At 47.0% G+C, this 19,609-nt stretch overlaps 1 protein-coding gene across 4 annotated transcripts in view; it reads right to left on the bottom strand.

Moving 5' to 3' along the window:
• LOC129708531 (F-actin-uncapping protein LRRC16A-like) overlaps positions 1 to 19,609 on the bottom strand; it is a 301,981-nt gene that overhangs the window by 50,241 nt on the left and 232,131 nt on the right. For all 4 annotated transcript variants that reach the window (XM_055654335.1, XM_055654351.1, XM_055654347.1 and 1 more), the window contains exons 25-29: positions 18,885 to 19,013; positions 16,449 to 16,574; positions 14,285 to 14,460; positions 12,194 to 12,281; positions 7,866 to 8,015 (exon numbers count right to left, since the gene is read on the bottom strand). In XM_055654335.1, the coding sequence (XP_055510310.1) occupies positions 7,866 to 8,015; positions 12,194 to 12,281; positions 14,285 to 14,460; positions 16,449 to 16,574; positions 18,885 to 19,013 (669 nt within the window). The remainder of the gene's footprint in view (positions 1 to 7,865; positions 8,016 to 12,193; positions 12,282 to 14,284; positions 14,461 to 16,448; positions 16,575 to 18,884; positions 19,014 to 19,609) is intronic.

The raw sequence follows: 19,609 nt of genomic DNA, 5'->3' as shown, positions 1-19,609 counted from the left end.
ATTAGTACTGGTGTCGGGGTTATAGAAACATAGAAAATAGGTGCAGGAATAGGCCATTCGGCCCTTCACCGAATGGCCTACTCCTGGGGAGAAGGCAGGAGAATGGGGTTGAGAGGGTCAGATAGATCGACCATGATTGAATGGCGGAGTAGACATGATGGGCCGAATAGGCTAACAGCCTCAGAATTAAAGGACGTTATTTTAGGAAGGAGATGAGGAGGAATTTCTCCAGTTAGAGGGTGGTGAATCAGTGGATTTCTTTGCCACAAGAGGCTTTGGAGGCCAAGTCAGTGGATATTTTTAAGGCAGAGAAATCTGCCTTAAAAATTCTTGATTTGTACGGGTGTCAGAGGTTATGGGGAGAAGGCAGGAGAATGAGGTTAGGAGGACGAGATAGATCAGCCATGATTGAATGGCGGAGTAGACTTGATGGGCTGAATGGCCAAATTCAACTCCTCTTTCTTATGACCTTATGACATGATTTAAGCAGCTATCTCTCTCCTCGCCTGCAGCAAATTCATCCGGCACATGAAGATTTTTTTTCCTGTTAATTTATTATCTTCTTTAGCTATTAGGAGAGTTTGGACAAACTTATGACTGCGTTCTCTGGAGTGTTGGAGGCCGATCAAATGGTGGTAGATCAAGTTATCAGAAGCACAGATAGGGCAGACAGTCATTTACCCAGGGTGGTAACGTCAAATATTACAGGTTTACAGTATAAGGGGCAGCACGGCGGCGCAGCGGTAGAGTTACTACCTTACAGCGCCAGAGACCCAGTGCGATCCTGACCACTGGTGCTTGTCTGTACGGAGTTTGTACCTTCTCCCCGTGACCTGCATGGGTTTTCTCCGAGATCTTCGGTTTCCTCCCACACTCCAAAGACGTGCGGAGGTGTAGGTCAATTGGCTTGGTATCAATGTAAATTTCCCCTAGTGTGTGTAGGGTAGTGTTTGTGTGCGGGGATCGCTGGTTGGTGCGGACTTGGTGGGCCAAAGGACCTGTTGCCGTGCTGTATCTAGTCTAAATTTTACTTCGGAGTCACGTGAGTGATTCCGTGAAGACCCCAGCGCAGTGCGCATGTGCGGCATAATCGCACAGCTGTGCAGAACGCGGCCAGCGGGAGTCGGCAGCTCCCGCATCCAAGGAACGTGAGGTAAGTACTTACCTTAATCGGGCCTTGTGGTTTTTGCTCCAGGGGAGCAAAGTAGAGAGGCAGCGGCCCCCGTTTCGACTCCAGCGAAGGAGCCGACAGTGGAGGGGGAAAAGCGCTAACGGGACCGCACACGCTGCGGACCGCAGACAGGGAGCTGCGCTGATGCCGGTCCGCTGAACAGCTGTTTGGTGAACAGCAGCGGACCGGCGTAAAGTTTAAAAACCCAACCGGCAGCCCTGCAGACTCCTGACAAGGAGAATCGCCGCCCGGGAACCGCTACAATGCCGCCTGAAAAACGGCAGGCAGCCTCTACATACAGGTAAGATAAAAATCTTCCCAATTTAACAGGTTCTACAGGAGCCAACTTCCTCCAAAACTGGAACAGGTTGGAGACAGCAAAAATAAGTATGTCTGTCTCCCCAAGCCAGAGGAGGTCATGGAGTTCACCTCCAGGGAAAAAAGGGGCACTGGCTGAATGCCAAGGGAGCTGACACTCCTACCCCAGTGCTATTGCACTAGCCATCTCCCTGGACGAGGGATTGATGCAACAGCGGAGTTTGAGCTATGCCTCCTCCAATTTATAGCACACCCTTTTGCTCCCTCTTTTGAGGCTAGCTAAGGAGGCCAGGGCTGGGCTGGCTTAAACGCTGGGCAGGCGGACGAGAACAGCAGTATGCCAGGGGAGCAGGATCAGGAAGAGCTACTGGGTGTCGGGGGCCACTACATGGCTCCTCCACGCGACCATCTTCCCAACAAAGCCCTGCAGGAGCAGGCCTTTCTAGAGGCAAATCCGCAGGCAGCTGGGTCAGCAGACTCGCAGACAAGCAGCGAATTCTGAAGCTCCTAACAGAAGGGTCAAGATGTTACCGCCTTTGCTCGTTTTTTCCACGGATCATACTCACCTGGCAGGCGAGACGCCATGATCACCAAGGTGGTTCTCCCAGGATGAGACTATCCCGTTGCACTACCAGGGTGCTGACGCCTAAGATGTTCCCAAATTTGGGATACTCGACTGAACAATGGTGCATATAGACCTGCCCGCAACCCCAAACATACGGGGCTATGCAAACCGCTGCTGCGGGAAGAGAGGCAGCTAAACCTGTGCGCCTCATGAGGGCAGGCCATGGAACGAGCAGGACATCGCATCCAACACCCAGCTGGCAGCACCCCTCGGCATCCACCAGCAATATCAAACAAGGACTGGTGAAAGCCTGGCGACCGCTTCACATTACCCCCAAAGTTCTTTTAGACAGGGGCCCAGAGCGGAGCCATGGGAAAATGCGCCGCCCCACCGACAGCACCAGCATACCAGCAAACTAGGCCTTCATGAAAAAACAATAAACATGGAGGTAGGTGGTCTGGTTCCTCCCAGTCTACACTAAATAAGGGTGTTCTACTAACTGCGGGGGGGGGGGGGGGGGCATTTACACTTGTTGATAAAGCATGGGATGCTGTCGCTAATAACTAAAAATATACTCAACAGTATTAGAGGATAAAAACGAATTCAAATTGGGCATATTACTGCCAGTTCAGCAATGCGCCCAAAGGGCATTTTCTCCCTCTAAGAAAAGAGAAGTGAGAAGGTCAAGCTGAACTAGAAAGGCTCATTACTAAACGGATCATGGGAGTAAACATGAACCATTGGAATTTGTATCGAATATATTCACCAAAACTACAAAAGATGGTGAATGTAGCATCATCATTGATCTAATATCACTAAATAAATCTGTTGAGTATATACACTTTAAGATGGAGACGGGTTTTTGTCACTGCCAGACATCTGATCTCCCAAGGATACCTATGGGGAGCATTGATATGGAAGATGCTAACTATCTTATACCCATACACTAGGATCATTATAGATACCTAAAACATTTTACCTGGATAATGGATATCCCGGTTAGGGCAACCATGGGAGCATAGAGCATTCCCTATGGTCTAACCTCAGCCCTAAACTACTATAAATATTTAAAAAATGGCCATGAAAATATTAAGAAAACAAGCATAATCATGGCATATATTGGATGATATCCTCATATTAGGGGAAACAAAGGAATTAGCTGTGGCAGCAGTTCTAGCTACGAAACAGCTCTCTAAAGCTCTGAGGTTTATCCCACGCCCAGATATACCAGAATTGAAGCGTTAACTACCAAGGATTATCTGGGCTTCAATAATAATTCCGTCCATATGACTGTTACTTTGCCAAGGTACTTGGGTCACTATAATCAAATCATGAATGTACCCACTGAAGCTATATCACAATTAAAGTGGTGGGCAGACATATATTTGGCATAGTTCTCAGCCCTATTATCATCACCAATCCCAACTTGGTTATTAAAAACCGATGCCAGTACTTTAGGCTGGGGAGCAACTAAACTCCATATCCAGCACAGGTAACAGATGGACCAATTCACAAACATCGTTACTACACATACCGGGCATCAACTACTTGGGATTGGTGATCGCCTATTGGGCTAAAAAACTTATGCATTTCAAATGCAGCATGTACATATGTGGTTACGGATTGATAATACTATGGTGGTGGCTTATATCAACCATATGGGGAGCATAATAATCATTATTGTGCAACAAATTGGTCAAACAAATCTGGCAATGGTGTGTCAAAAGACATTTTAACTATCAGCTGCCTATGTCCTAGGAAGCTAGAACACAGTGGGAGACACCATGTCACGGGGTAAAATTTATGATTACATTGAATAGATGTCAAACCCAAAATATCTGCTAAAGGTATTAAGCAGTTTGAAAGCCAGATATCAATTTGGTTGCACAAGACGGAATCACCAGTAACCTATGTATGTGACTTAGGAACCAGATTAGAGGCAGCAGCGATAGATGCCTACACGCTGGAAGGGGGAATTTCTGCTTTGCCTTCCTCCCTTCTGCCTCATCAGACGGGCACTTCGCAATACAGATGGGATCTGTCTCCAAGGTATTGAACGTGCCCGACCGGCCTACACAGCCATGGTTCCCAGTTCATCACGACACGGTGGGCGAGTCACCTATGGATTTCCCTAGTGGACCATGGTTGCTGACTCAACCCAGTATCAGGCACAAGCCACCCATGCCAGGGAAACATCAAACTCCTGGGTGCAGGGTTTGAATAGACCTTACCAGGGACTGGGACTATCCAAAGGAACCATTACCACCATGTCGGCATCCCTGCGAACAGTCACTAAAAGCTAACATGGGTAAAATACTGCCACGACGCAGGGACAACGAACTATTCAACCACTCACGTATTGGAGTTCCTGGAACATCTACACCATGACTATAAGGCGAGTTACAGTGCCGTAAATACAGCATGGAGCGCCTTATCTGCTTATCTAAAACAGCATGTCAGCAGAGCATGGGATCCCATATCTCAGAGAATGGCACCAGCCAGATCCCTCAGCTTGCTCAATCTATGTTAAAAACGCTCATGCTTATGGTTCTCGTACACGCTCACAGAGTCCAGTCACTCCATAAGACTAGACTGGATAACATGGTGATTACCCCAGACGCATTACGTTCATATTCTAGGTCTGGTAAATCTAACTCGCAGGTATATGGGACTAGGCGAGATTATGAGTTCGGCACGGACTAGTAGGGTCGAGATCGCCTGTGTTTTCCGTGCTGTAATCGTTATATGGCTATATGGACCAGGAACGCCCAATTAACTGGTGGGATTCCGGGCCTACCCACCAGAGTCCAGGTTGAGTGTGGTGACCCATCTACTACTATATATAGACACAACCCACAATCTTAGAGGGAGAGGAAAGCCTATGGGTCAACCACAGAAACCCCAAGACGGGGTACGAGCCAAACCACTCCAAGGTGGCTCAAACAGGTACTGAAAGCTGCCGGAATAGATAATAATACATTTTAATCCCATTCCACTAGGGCAGCATTGGTATCAGCGGCTGAACGAATGGACATCCCGGTTGACCACATTCTCAATACGGCAGAATGGTCAAGGGAACGACGTTCAGAACAATTTTATTATAAACCGTTGATAAACCTGATTTAATTGCAGGAAGAATATTACAAACTGCAATATTAATTTAAGCTCAGGGGAGCTCTTTATGTTGTTATTGTTAACAAATACCTTTCTGTTTCTTGTGAAAGCAGATCCACTGGTTGATTACGATAACACTTCCTCCCTCAAAAACTTCGGCAGTGAGTGAAATAAAAACTGTTACACGGTTTGAAATCACAGACTTTGAAGTCTTCATGGAATCACTCACGTGACTCCGAAGTAAAATAGTAAGATTAAACGAGTACTTACCAGTATGAAGTTTGATCTGTATTTTATGAGGAGTTACGGTGAGGTATTACGTGCCCGCCGCTCCCACCCTCAATATATAGATCAAACTAATAAACTGATGTCTCATGATCTTTACTATCTTACTTCAAATATTGTGTCTATCCTGTGATTTCACACCGCTGCTTCGAAGTATGCCGCACATGCGCACTGCGCTGGGGTCTTCACGTAATACCTCACCGTAACTCCTCATAAAATACAGATCAAACTTCATACTGGTAAGTACTCGTTTAATCTTACTATTAAACTAAACTTTAAGGTGAGAGGGGGAAAGTTTAAAGGAGAAATGCAAGACAAGTTTTATTTCGAAACACAGAGAGTGGAAGGTGGCTGAAACACACTGCCAGAGGTGGAAGCAGAGGCAGATATGACAACTAGAGAGATCACCTACCATCTACCTCATTGGAGACCCTAGGACTATCTTTAATCAGACTTCATCTTGCACTAAACGTTATTCCCTTTAAAGTAAACTGGGTTGACTGTAATCATGTACAGACTTTCTGCTGACTGCTTAGCACGCAATCAATAAAAGGTGACACAGCAGTAGAGGTGCTGCCTCACAGCGCCAGACACCCGGGTTCAATCCTGACTAGGGGTACTGTCTGTAAGGAGTTTGCATGCTCTGCGTGTGCTCCGTTTTCCTCCCGCACTCCAAAGACGTACAAGTTTGCAGTTTAATTGCCTTTGGTATGAATTGTAAATTGTCCCTGGTGTGTGTGGGATAATGCTCGTGTACGGGGATCGCAGGTCGGCGCGGACTCGGCGGGCCAAAGGGCCAGTTTCCGCGTTGTATCTCTGATCAAAGCTCAACTATTCACTACACCTCGGTACACGTGGCAATAAACCAAATTAAACTAAACCACAAACAGGTCGCAACGATCAAATTAATTAATGTCACGGTTAACACAGCACAACTGAAGGACCAACTTGGGATTACTTTTGTTTGCGTGACTCTGCACCACTCCATTAAGTCATTAAATGATTCTCTCAGAGAGAATAAAAACATTTCTATGAGTTACAAGATACGACTCATTCAAAAAAGGACTCGTTTAAAAGTACCACAGATCAAGAATGATTAGCTAATTGAATATCAGATGCTTTCTCATTACTGCACTCAATTTTCATTCATGTCGCCACTTTTGCTCTGAGGTGATTCAACAGTTTGGGTTTTAAATTGTTAATTGAATGCAGCTCGTATTTTATTGAATCGCCATGCTGATCGATGCTGCAAGAGGAGGCTGCATTTTAAGTGAACATTAACCTAAGACACTCCAAGCATCCTGACTTATCGACCATTTCATATGACATCAAGTCTGACAAGCCACTTCCAGGTGTTTAGTTTTGCTCCCGATTTATTTGTTAAAAGTGATTTGTTGTGTGCTATCCAGTCAAAGAAAGGACTATCCAGAACCAGAGGACATACGTTTAAGTTGAGTTGAGTATAGGAGCAAATAGCTCCTTCTGCAGTTGTACAGGGCCCTAGTGAGACCACACCTGGAGTATTGTGTGCAGTTTTGGTCCCCTAATTTGAGGAAGGACATTCTTGCTATTAAGGGAGTGCAGCGTAGGTTTACAAGATTAATTCCCGGGATGGCGGAACTGTTATATGCTGAGAGAATGGAGCGGCTGGGCTTTCTGGAGTTTAGAAGGATGAGAGGGCATCTTATTGAAACATATAAGATTATTAAGGGTTTGGACACGCTAGAGGCAGGAAACATGTTCCCGATGTTGGGGAAGTCCAGAACCGGGAGCCACAGTTTAAGAATATGGGGTAAGACATTTAGCATGGAGATGAGGAAACACTTTTTCTCACAGAGAGTTGTGAGTCTGTGGAATTCTCTGCCTCAGAGGGCGGTGGAGGCCGGTTCTATGGATACTTTCAAGAGAGAGCTAGATAGGGCTCTTGAAGATAGCGGAGATAGGGGATATGGGGAGAAGGCAGGAACGGGGTACTGATTGGGGATGATCAGCCATGATCACATTGAATGGCGGTGCTGGCTCGAAGGGCTGAATGGCCCTCTCCTGCACCTATTGTCTATTGTCTATAACAGGCAGCATCTCTGGAGAGAAGGAATGGGTGATTTCTTGTGTTGTTTACAGAGCATTATGTGGGGTGGAAAATTGCAACCGTCACGTGGTCCGCTCTGTTTCGACGAATGCAATCAACTCGACGAGCACAAACGGAAGATCAAATAGAACAATTTGTCCTACAACTTTAGGCTGTGCACGCCACACAAAAGAAGAAGAAGAGCATTATGTTTAGATGTACTGTCGTGCTGCTGCAAGTAAGAATGCCGCCATTGTTTTTGGGACCGTAGACCAGCGTCTGCAGTCCGTTCCCGCACAGAGTGTACAAGAGGGTTTGGTTCGACTGGGCATCCATCGGCTTACCATGCAGGTGTCGAGTTCCTCCAGCCTCTCCAGCTCCGTCAGCTCGTTGGCGGTGACGGCCAGCCGCTTCGCCGTCTTCTCCTCCAGCACCTCTATTTCCGTCGACTCCTGGCGGGGCAGCGGTTTGCCGCGCTTGGTCAGATGGTTTGCCTGTTGCGGGAGACAAACAGGAGACAAATATCACAATCACGGAAAAAAAAAAAATCACGGTTTGAGAACAAGGGGCTTAGGCCGTTTAGGACGGAGGCGAGGAAAAACTTTTTCAGCCAGAGTGTTGTGAATCTGTGGCAAGAAGGCAGCGGGGGTCAGTCAATTCACTGGATGTTTTCAAGAGAGAGTTAGATGTAGCTCTTAGGGCTAAAGGAATTAAGGGATATGGGGAGAAAGCAGGAACGGGGTACTGAATTTGGATGATCAGCCATGATCGTGTTGAATGGCAGTACTGTCTCGAAGGGCCGAATGGCCTACTCCTGCACCTATTTCTCCAAGTTTTTTTTTTCTAAACGTAATGCCGCCTGCAAATTATTCCTTGCTGTCCCTGTTTAGTTTAGTGTAGGGATACAGGCTCGGGGGGGCGGCACGGTGGCGCAGCGGTAGAGTTGCTGCCTCACAGCGCCATAAACCCGGGTTCGATCCGCGCCGCCCAACGACCACCCCGTACACTAGTTTTATCCTACACACACTGTGGCCCCTGGTAGGGATACAGGCTCGGGATCAGCACGGTGGCACAGCGATAGAGTTGCTGCCTTACAGAGCTGGAGACCCCGGTTCAATCCTGACCACTGGTGCTGTCTGTACGGAGTTTGTACGTTCTCCCTCTGACTGTGCGTGGGTTTTCCCCAGTTTCCTCCCACACTCCAAAGACGCGCAGGTTTGTAGGTTAATTGGCTTGGAGTGGATGTACGTCGTGGTTTGGTACTAATATTTGTCGTACCATACCACATCCTGCGCAAAGCCGCCGGCACGGGCGCACCTTCTGTGTCTGGGCTTCACTGTCGGGATCGGGGTTGTCAATAGGCCGGGGACGAGCGAGTGTGAGTATTTGAGCCACCGTCTTCAGGACAGAGCCAAGGCAATGGTCCATAGGTGCGCCATGTTGGTGAGCGCCCGTAACTAGGGGCCAGTATTTTTTTACTCGTGGACATTTTTCACAGCGTTGAAAAAACGTCACAAGTAAAAAAAATACTAGTGATGAAAAAAGTCGTTACTGTTTACTCGTAGGAGCTCGTGAACATACTCATGGAAGGTCGTAGGAGTTCGTAGAATACCACAAGTTTGATTTTTTTAAAACTCGGGAGAGCTCTTGAGTAAACTTGCATCGTGGGACAGGCCCTTTAGTGTGCAGTGTGAAGGATGGGTCGACCCGGACTCGAAGGGCGTGTTTCCAAAATGTATCTCTAAATTACACTACTTGTGAGGGTAGCCCTATCACACTCCATGAGATAGAAGGCTGGGGCCTCATTCAATTAAAATTAAAATCATACCTCAATCAATCTCTGCTTTAAAAAAATTGATTTTTAATTTGGCTTCTGTAAATTGCCCCTGGTACATAGGATGTGAAAGTGGGATAACAGTGTGTAAGTGGGTCGAAGGGCCTGTTTCCATGCTGTGTCTCTAAACTAAACAAAAAAAGCTGCATACAATCCCCAGTATTCTGGCCAATCTACAAGAGTCAAGAGTGTTCGATTGTCAAATGGACCGACAAAGGAACAGTGAACATTTCTTACTTTCTAAGAAATTAAGAAAGTATGAATTCTTAATTTCTTACTGAGAAATATAGTAAGAAATAACTTATTTACTATTTCTTAGCATAGGCCTCACACGGGGTATGTAGGATGGAACTAGTGTATGGGGGTGATCGTTGGTCGATGAGGACTCAGTGGGCCAGTAACATCACCGCATCTCGAAGACTGAACTAATAACCAAAATGTTTAAGAAAGAACTGCAGATGCTAGAAAAATCGAAGGTAGACAAAAATGCTGGAGAAATGCAGCGGGTGAGGCAACGTCAATGGATTGAAGGAAGAGGTGACTTTTCGGGTCGAGACCCTTCTTCAGTCTGATGTGTGGGGGTGGGGGAGGCGGGAAGAAGAAAGGAAGAGGTGGAGACAGTGGGCTGTGGGAGAGTTGGGAAGTGGAGGGGAAAGAGGGAGAAAGCAGGGACTACCTGAAATTGAAGTAGTCAATGTTCATACCGCTGAGGTGTAAACTACCCAAGAGAAATATGCTGCTGCTCCTCTGATTTAAGTTGGGACTCAATCTGGCCATGGAGGAGGCCCAGGACAGAAAGGTCGGATTCGGAAAGGGAGGGGGAGTTTAAGTGCTGAGCCACCGGGAGATCAGGTTGGTCAATGTGGACTGAGCGGAGGTGTTCGGCGAAACGATCGTCAAGCCTGCCTAATAATCAAAATTATTGGTTATCCTTCATGTTGCTCCGACACAAACATTGAATGGATGAATGAACAGCATTTTATTATCACGTGTGACAATGTCACAGTGAAATTCTTCGTTCTGCATTCACAAGGTATGCAAAGTGGCACCATGTACAGGGCGTCTACAAGGTTACAAAGTGTTCCATTTAGTCTCCAATGGTTCCGAACTTTGTTCTTGCCGCCTACCCACCCCCAATAGTGAAAGGCTTGGATAGAGTGGATGTGGAGAGGATGTTTCACTGGCGGCAGAGTCTAGGACTAGAGGTCACAGTCTCATAATTAAAGGACGTTCCGTTAGGAAAGGGATGATGAGTAATTTATTTGGTCAGGGTGGTGAATATATGGAATTCTTTGCCACAGAAGACTGTGGAGGCCAAGTCAGTGGATATTTTTGAGGTAGAGATAGATAGATTTTGTCATTAGTACAGGTGTCAGGGGTTACAGAGAGAAGGCAGGAGTATGCGGTTAGGAGGGAGAGATAGATCAGCCATGATTGAATGGCGGAGTAGACTTGATGGGCCGAATGACCTAATTCTGCTCCTTTCAATGATGACCATATGACCCACGCCAGGTACGTCTTTGTTCTCGGCGGGACGACCGAATCCGGCACCAGCCCCGCCCGTCCAAATGTTGTAATTGTATCGATCATTAGGGCGGTCAGGGTGGCGCAGCGGTAGAGTTGCTGTCTTGCAGTTAATGCAGCGCCAGAGACCCGGGTTCGATCCCGACTACGGGTGGCGTCTGCACGGAGTTTGTATGTTCGCCCCGCGACCCGCATGGGATTTCTACCAGATCTTTGGTTTCCTCCCACACTCCAAAGACGTGCAGGTTTGCAGGTTAGTTGGCTTGGTATAAATTTAAAATTGTCCCTAGTGTAGGTATGTTACAAAACCTACCTGAATCGTGGCTGAGCATCTGCCCCACCCCTTGTGTGTGATTTTGGAGCTGTTTGGAGGGGGCGGGTTTAAAACCCGATTTTTACTAGGCTGTTCCAATCGCAGATGTTCAGCCTAGTAAATCATTAACGGAGAATCGCTGCAAGACCCGGTCCCAAAAGCTATTATTAGTTTTATAGGCCTCGAATAGTAGATATAATAAATTTAAAAGCTCTCGTTCAGTTCGCAAGCTTTCGCAGCCCCAGGGTTTTATAAAGCAAACAATTAAAGGTATGTACCTTATTTTTACATTAAATGGGGCATGTATATAACCCTATAATAATAATTATCTATAACGAATAGCTCATTTTGGGCTTTTTATATCCCGCAGTATTTTTCTCGGCATTTGAGGGCACTAATCTAGCGCGCTGTCAACATTCTAAACCTGCGCGTTCACAGAAACCCACTAGAAAACCGATTTAAATGGGCATTTATTTACAGCAATTGAACACTAAATTCCTTCCATTTGGCCTATAAATTAATGTAAATTAGATATAAAAATCATGTTATATTGTGAATTATTTGTGAATAATCTTTGGACACTTAGGCTATTTAAAAATGTTAATCTTTCCTTAAGAAATGTGCTTTTGACTATCTAAGATCACAGCTTTTTTGTAATGCCCATTGAAAATCAATAGGGAACAAGATGCTAATTTCCGAGTATGAAAATGGTCATAACTTTTTTAATACTTGAGATATGAAAGTGAATTAGGTGTCAAATTAAACTTATTGTTATGCTTTATCTGATGGGATAAATTGCAGACTTGATTTTTTAAATCTCAAAATTTTGTAACATTGCTACCTAGTGGGTGCAGGATGGTGTTAGTGTGCGGGATCGCTGGTCGGCGCGGACCCGTTGGGCCGAAGGGCCTGTTACCCGCGCTGAATTTCCAAAACTAAAACTCTCATCAAAATTTCAGTAAATGGGGAATAAAGACAACATCCCAGGATTGCTCACTTACCAGTTTGTTTTGAGAGGACAACAGTGCTTCCAAGATTTCGTCGACGATATGGTCAGACAGGAATGACGCCACCGTAAGCTTCACCTCACTGTGGGAGAATTACAGAAATATAACAGTCAAAACTCAATCCCCTCCTCCAATGACATGTTTACACCAAGGCATTCCTCTCCAGCCTTCGTTCTCCTTTAACTGAAACTCATGATCACTTATCACATGGATAGGACAGGTTTGGAGGGTTACGGACTAGGCGCAGGCAAGTGAGACTAGGGTAGCTGGGACATTGTGGGCCGGTGTGGGCGAGTTGGGCCGAAGGGCCTGTTTCCACATTGTATCACTCTATGACTGGGGTGGGAGATTGCAACCACACTGTATCACTCTATGACACTCCTATTCCCCTTCCGTCTGCAAAGAGAGGTGAGAATTAGGAATTAATCCCGAAGGGAATGGTGAAAGCAAAGAGTATAGTTTTGGCGGTCAAGGTGGCGCAGCGGCAGAGTTGCTGCCTTACAGCGCTTGCAGCGTCAGAGACCCGGGTTCCATCCCGACTACGGGTGCTGTCTGTACGGAGTTCGCACGTTCCCCCCGTGACCTGCGAGGGCTTTCTCCGTGATCTTCGGATCCCACCCACACGCCAAAGATGTACAGATTTATAGGTTAATTGGCTTGGGTTTGTATACTTGGTATATGTGTGAATTGTCCCCAGTGCATGTAGGGCTTGTGTTAATGTGAGGGGATCGCTGGTTGGTGTGGTCTCATGGACGTAGAAATACAGAAGACAGGCGCAGGAGTAGGCCTCTCTGGTTGTGGTGTATGGAACAAGCTGCCAGAGGAGGTAGTTGAGGCTGGGACTATCCCATCATTTAAGAAACATTTAGACAGGTACATGGATAGGACAGGTTTGGGGGGCATGTTGACCAAGCACGGGCAAGTGTGGCTAGGGTAGCTGGGACATTGTTGGCCGGTGCGGGCGAGTTGGGCCGAAGGGCCTGTTTCCACACTGTATCACTCTATGACTCTATGATTCAATTGTCTGGTAACAGCTGGGAAGAAACTGTCCCCCGAATCTGGAGGAGTGCGTTTTCACACCTCTGTATCTTTTGCCCGATGGGAGAGGGGAGGGAACTCAGCAGGTCAGGCCGATGAAACCTGTCCTGGTAAATCTTCGCTGAACCCTTTCGAGCCCCGCTGAAGGATTCCATCAGGCCCATTATCACCAGCGCGCCTGTGCATGACACAGTCAAGTCAAGTCTGAGGAAGGACATTATTGCCATAGACGGAGTGCAGAGACGGTTCACCAGACTGATTCCTGGGATGTCAGGACTGTCTTATGAAGAAAGACTGGATAGACTTGAATTTATACTCTCTAGAATTTAGAAGATTGAGAGGGGATCTTATAGAAACTTACAAAATTCTTAAGGGGTTGGACAGGCTAGATGCAGGAAGATTGTTCCCGATGTGGGGGAAGTCCAGGACAAGCGGTCACAGCTTAAGGATAAGGGGGAAATCCTTAAAAAAACCGAGATGAGGAGAACTTTTTTCACACAGAGAGTGGTGAATCTCTGGAACTCTCTGCCACAGAGGGTAGCTGAGGCCAGTTCATTGGCTATAGTTAAGAGGGAGTTAGATGTGGCCCTTGTGGCCAAGGGGATCAGAGGGTATGGAGAGAAGGCAGGTACGGGATACTGAGTTGGATGATCAGCCATGATCATATTGAATGGCGGTGCAGGCTCGAAGGGCCGAATGGCCTACTCCTGCACCTAATTTCTATGTTTCTAAGTCACTTTTATTTCTGTAGCACATTTAAAAAACAACTCTCGTTGGCCAAAGTGCTTTACATTGGTAGTACATACATAAATACATACATATAGCCCTCAGCAAGGCTTGAGAGTAGAGATGAGTTTTAACTCTCGACTTAAAGTAGTCGATGGAGGGGGCAGTTCCGATGGGAAGAGGGATGCTGTTCCACAGTCTAGGAGCTGCAACCGCAAAGACGCGGTCGCCCCTGAGCTTATGCCTAGACCGCGGGATGTTCAGTAACCCCAGTAACACAGACACAGATGGTACAGGGCACAAATGAAAGTTTATAAATACCTAATTTTGTTTAGGATGTCAATGCCAGATTGCTCGAGCAGAACGTTCTTGATGAAGGCCCGCGGGATGCACACCTTCTCGCTGGTGGCCTCGATTAAGCTCTGGTGTAGGTGGGCTTTCCTCATCACATGTGGGCAGAGGCCTTCAGCAGCATCGACCATGGACTCCAACATCATCTGTGACGCAAAGCACAACTCAGAACGGGGACAGCAATCAAAATCTCATCACTCTACCTCGTACACCCGGATGTTCCTTAAGGAAGGAGATGAAGAGGAATTTCTTCAGTTGGAGGGCGGTGAATCTGAGGAACTCATTGCCACAGAGGGCTGTGGAGGCCAAGTCAGTGGATATATTTAAGGCAGAGACGTTTAAGAAAGAACTGCAGATGCTGGAAAAATCGAAGTTAAACAAAATAGTGGAGAAACTCAGCAGGTGAGGCAGCATCTAGGGGTGAGTCTGAAGATTGGTCTCGACCCGAAACCTCGTGGGTCTGAAGAAGAGTCTCGATTCGAAATGTCACCTATTCCTTCGCTCCATAGATGCTGCCTCCCCCCCTGAGTTTCTCCAGCATTTTTGTCCACCCTCGAACTATCTTTGATCGGACTTTACTGGCTTTACCTTGCATATGTTGACTCGATGACTATATTGGACTGGTTATGGAGTCAATACAGCGTGGAAACAGGCCCTTCAGCCCAACTTGCCCACACCGGCCAACATGTCCCATCTACACTAGTCCCACCTGCCTGCTTTTGGCCCATATATCCCTCTAAACCTGTCCGATCCATGTACTGTACCTGTCCAATTGAAAAGTTCCGATAGTCCCTGCCTCAACGACCTCCTCCAACAGCTCGTTCCATACACCAACCACCCTTTGCGTGACAAAGTTACCCCTTCAGAGTCTTACACAATCTTTCCCCCCTCACCTTGTATCTGTGGACAGTGAATTATCCCTGTACACTGTGGACGGCATGATTGTAATCGTGTATTGTCTTTCCGCTGACTGGTTAGCACGCAACAAAAACTTTTCACTGTACCTCGGTACACGTGACAATAAACTAAACTGCAACTGAAACTATATTGGGGTTAGGAAGGAGAGATATATCAGCCATGCTCAGGCTGTGATCTCTGGTCCTAGACTCTCCTACTGACTCTGGTTGACCCGTTATAGGAATGGTGTAGGGGCTTCGTCATGGGCGACACGATGGCGCAGCGGTAAAGTGGCTGCGGCGCGAGAGGCCCGGGTTCAATCCCGACTACGGGTGCAGCCTGCACAGAGTTTGTACGTTCTCCCCGTGAGTCTGTACGTTTTCTCCGGGATTTTTGTTTTCCTAACACAAGTTTGTAGATTAACTGACTTGGTGTAAATGTAAGGCAGACAAAAGTGCTGGAGAAACTCAGCGGGTGGGCAGCATCAGAACAAGGTGTCACAGTTTAAGGATAAGAAGGAAGTCTTTTAGGACCGAGATGAGAAAATATTTTTTTACACAGAGAGTGGTAAATCTGTGGAATTCTCTGCCACAGAAGGTAGCTGAGGTCAGTTCATTGGCTATATTTAAGAGGGAGTTAAATGTGGCCCTTGTGGCTAAAGGGATCAGGGGGTATGGAGAGAAGGCAGGTACATGATACTGAGTTGGATGATCAGCCATGATCATATTGAATGGCAGTGCAGGCTCGAAGGGCCGAATGGCCTACTCCTGCACCTATTTTCTATCTATGGAGCAAAGGAAATAGGCAAAATATTGGGCCAAAACCCTTCTTCAGTGTAAACCCTTCTTCAGTGTAAGTGTAAACCGTCCCTATTGTTTGTAGGGTAGTGTTAATGTGCGGGGATCGCTGGTCAGCGCAGCCTCAGTGGGCCGAAGGGCCTGTTTCCGTGCTGTATCTCACAAAATAAACTAAGAGATTTACCATAGTCCGTTCCTGTGCTGGACTGTTCTACGGATAGAAACATAGAAAAATAGGTGCAGGAGTAGGCCATTCGGCCCTCATCTCAGTCCTAAATGGCCTACCCCTTATTCTTAAACTCTGTGACCCCTGGTTCCGGACTCCCCAACATCGGAGACATTTTTCCTGCATCTACCCTGTCCAATCCTTTAAGAATTTTATATGTGTCTATAATGTATACAATAGCGAGTGGATTTACACAGCAGTCACGTGCGGGTACCTTGAGCTGCTCGTCCACGACGCGCGTGACCTCTCCGGCCATGGATTCCAGCTTCTCCTCGATGGGATTAGATGATCCGCTGAATCCCGTCCAAGAAGCTCCAGTGTGGTAAAGATTGGGCAGAAGCTGAAAGCAAAAAGCAATATTGTTACTGGAATACATAGAGCACAAAATGCCGGAGTAACTCAGTGGGACAGGCAGCATCTCTGGAGAGAAGGAATGGGCGATGTTCTGGGTCGAGATCCTTCTTCAGACTGAGTGGACGTGTTCAGCGAAATGATCGCCGAGCCGGCGCTTGGTCTCGCCGATGTAGAGAAGTTGACACCTGGAAGCCCTCCAATGTCTTTCCAGGTGAGGCAGAGGTTCACTTGCACCTCCTCCAACCTCATCTACTGTATCTGCTGTTCCAGGAGTCATCTTCTCTACATCGGTGAGACCAAGCGCAGGCTCGGCGATCGTTTCACCTCCGCTCAGTCCATCTTAACCTACCTGATCTCCCGGTGGCCCAGCACTTCAACTCCCCTCCCATTCCCAATCTGACCTTTCTGTCCTGGGCCTCCTCCATTGCATCAGAGTGAGGCCCAGCGCAAATTAGAGGAAGAGCACCTCATATTTCACTTGGGTAGTTTACACCCCAGCGGTATGAACATTGACTTCTCCAATTTCAGTTAACCCTTGCTTTCCCTCTCCATCCCCTTCCCCTCCCCAGTTCTCCCACCAGTCTTACTGTCTCCGCCTACATTCTATCACTTGTCCCTCCCCCGACACTCAGTCTGAAGAAGGGTCTCGACCTGAAACGTCGCCCATTCCTTCTCTCCAGAGATGCTGCCTCACCCGCTGAGCTACTCCAGCATTTTGTGTCTACCTCTGAGAGATTAAGCAGGCAGGCAGTGTACAAAATTATAGATTGGGCAAATGCAGTATTTTGTCCAGAATAGGGGCATCGAGAACCTGAGGGCATAGGTTTATGTTTAAGGTGAGGCGAAACCTGGCGTCACTTTTTCATACACAGGGTGGTGGGCGTATGGAACGAGCTTCCAGAGGAAGTAGTAGAGGCTGGGACTATCGCAATGTTTAAGAAACATTTAGACAGGATATTGATAGGACTGGTTTAGAGGGATAAGGGCCCAATGCAGGCAGGTGGGATTAGTGTAGATGGGACATGTTGGTTGGTGTGGGCAAGTTGGGCCGATGGGCCTGTTTCCATGCTGTATCACTCTATGACTAATGTAGATGGGAAAAGATGGCCAGTGTGGGCAAGTTGGGCTGATGGAACTGTTTTTCACTCCTGTGTCACTCTATGACTAACATGATGCAGAGAGCAAGGTTGCTGAATTCACTGTGCTATGATGCTTTTGCCTATTCCAGCTTTGCACCGATATTTTCAATTCTTTCCCCCTCGACTGCTTTCCTTAGCTTAGTCACTGTTTAAGTACCTTCCCTGCTTTTAATGTTTTCTGGTGATCCAGAAAATGCCTTGCTCACCTTGTCTTGTCAGGGTTGCCATTTTGAATGACTTGACGCAGACATTTCGTGCATTAATATCTTTTGCATTAATATCTAAGAAACATTTGGACAGGGCGGCAGGGTGGCGCAGCAGTAGAGTTGCTGCCTTGCAGCGCCGGAGACCCGTGTTGGATCCCGACTACGGGTGCTGTCTGTACGGAGTTTACACATTCTCCCCGTGACCGCCTGGGTTTTCTCCGAGATCTTCGGTTTCCTCCCACACTCCAAAGATGTACAGGTACGTAAGTTAATTGGCTTGGTATAAATGTATAAATTGTCTTTAGTGTGCGTAGGATAGACAATAGACAATAGGTGCAGGAGTAGGCCATTCGGCCCTTCGAGCCAGCACCGCCATTCCATGTGATCATGGCTGATCATCCACAATCAGTACCCCGTTCCTGCCTTCTCCCCATATCCCCTGACATCGCTATTTTTAAGTGTTAATAGTGTTACTATGCGGGGATCGCTGGTCGGCGTGGACCCAGTGGGCCTTATGGGCCTGTCCCACTTAGGCGACTCTTTAGGCAACAGCCAGGGACTAATTTTAATGGAATTCTCCTACGATACCTGGTGACAACCCATGAAAATACGTCCGTCAACCTACGGCAGCAAAAATTGTCACCAGTGTCGTCGAAAAATTTTCAAGATAAATATTTTGTGCCAGTCGCATGTAGTCGCCCATAAAATCGCTTAAGTGGGACAGGCCCATAAGGGATAAACTAAACTAAAAGGTGCAAGGATAGGACAGGCTTAGAGGGATATGGGCCAAACACAGGCAGGTGGGACAGGTGTCGATGGGAGGCGTTGGTCGGTGTGGACAAGTTGGGCCGAAGGCCCTGTTTCCACGCTCTATGACTCTATGTCTCTATAACCATTAGAGTGAAATACGTTGGTAAACACGTTGAGCTGTAAAACAATTTAAGGCCTCACTGTTTTGGAGTTTCTGGCATCCTTCATGAAGTTCTCCGCCAGCCGCACATCTTCCTGCACTGTGTCTCCCGTCACGTTCCTCAGCGAGTTCAGATGATCCTGCACTTTGACACACATCCGGTCAATCATCTGTTGACAAAGAACAGGGTTCGTCCAGTTCAGTTCAGTTTATTGTCACGTGTACTGAGGTACAGCGAAAAGCCTTTGTCATGTGCTACTCAGTCAGCGGAAAGACAATACATGATTACAATCGAGCCATTTACAGTGTATAGATACACGATATGGGAATAACGTTTAGTGCAAGGTAAAGCCGGCAAAGTCCGATAGAGGATAGTCCGGATAGAGGGTCACCAAAGAGGTAGATAGTATTCGTGTCTACTATATTCCGTTGTGCTGATGCAAAGCAAGAATTTCATTGTCCTATCTGGGACATATGACAATAAACTCTCTTGATTCTTGATTGTTGATTCTAGTAGTTCAGCACCGCTCTCTGGTTGTGGTAGTATCATAAGGTCATGAGTGATAGGAGTTACTTATAGTAACATATTACAAGGACTGGACACGCTAGATGCAGGAAAAATGTTCCCAATGTTGGGCGAGTCCAGAACCAGGGGCCACAGTAAGAATAAAGGGGAGGCCATTTAAAACTGAGATGAGAAAAAACGTTTTCACCCAGAGAGTTGTGAATCTGTGGAATTCTCTGCCGCAGAAGGCAGTGGAGGACA

The sequence above is a fragment of the Leucoraja erinacea genome, chromosome 2 (assembly GCF_028641065.1).
Source record: "Leucoraja erinacea ecotype New England chromosome 2, Leri_hhj_1, whole genome shotgun sequence".
Taxonomy (NCBI): Eukaryota; Metazoa; Chordata; class Chondrichthyes; order Rajiformes; family Rajidae; genus Leucoraja; species Leucoraja erinaceus.
Note: the sequence above shows the minus strand (reverse complement) of the source record. Positions and strands in the feature narration are given on the sequence as shown.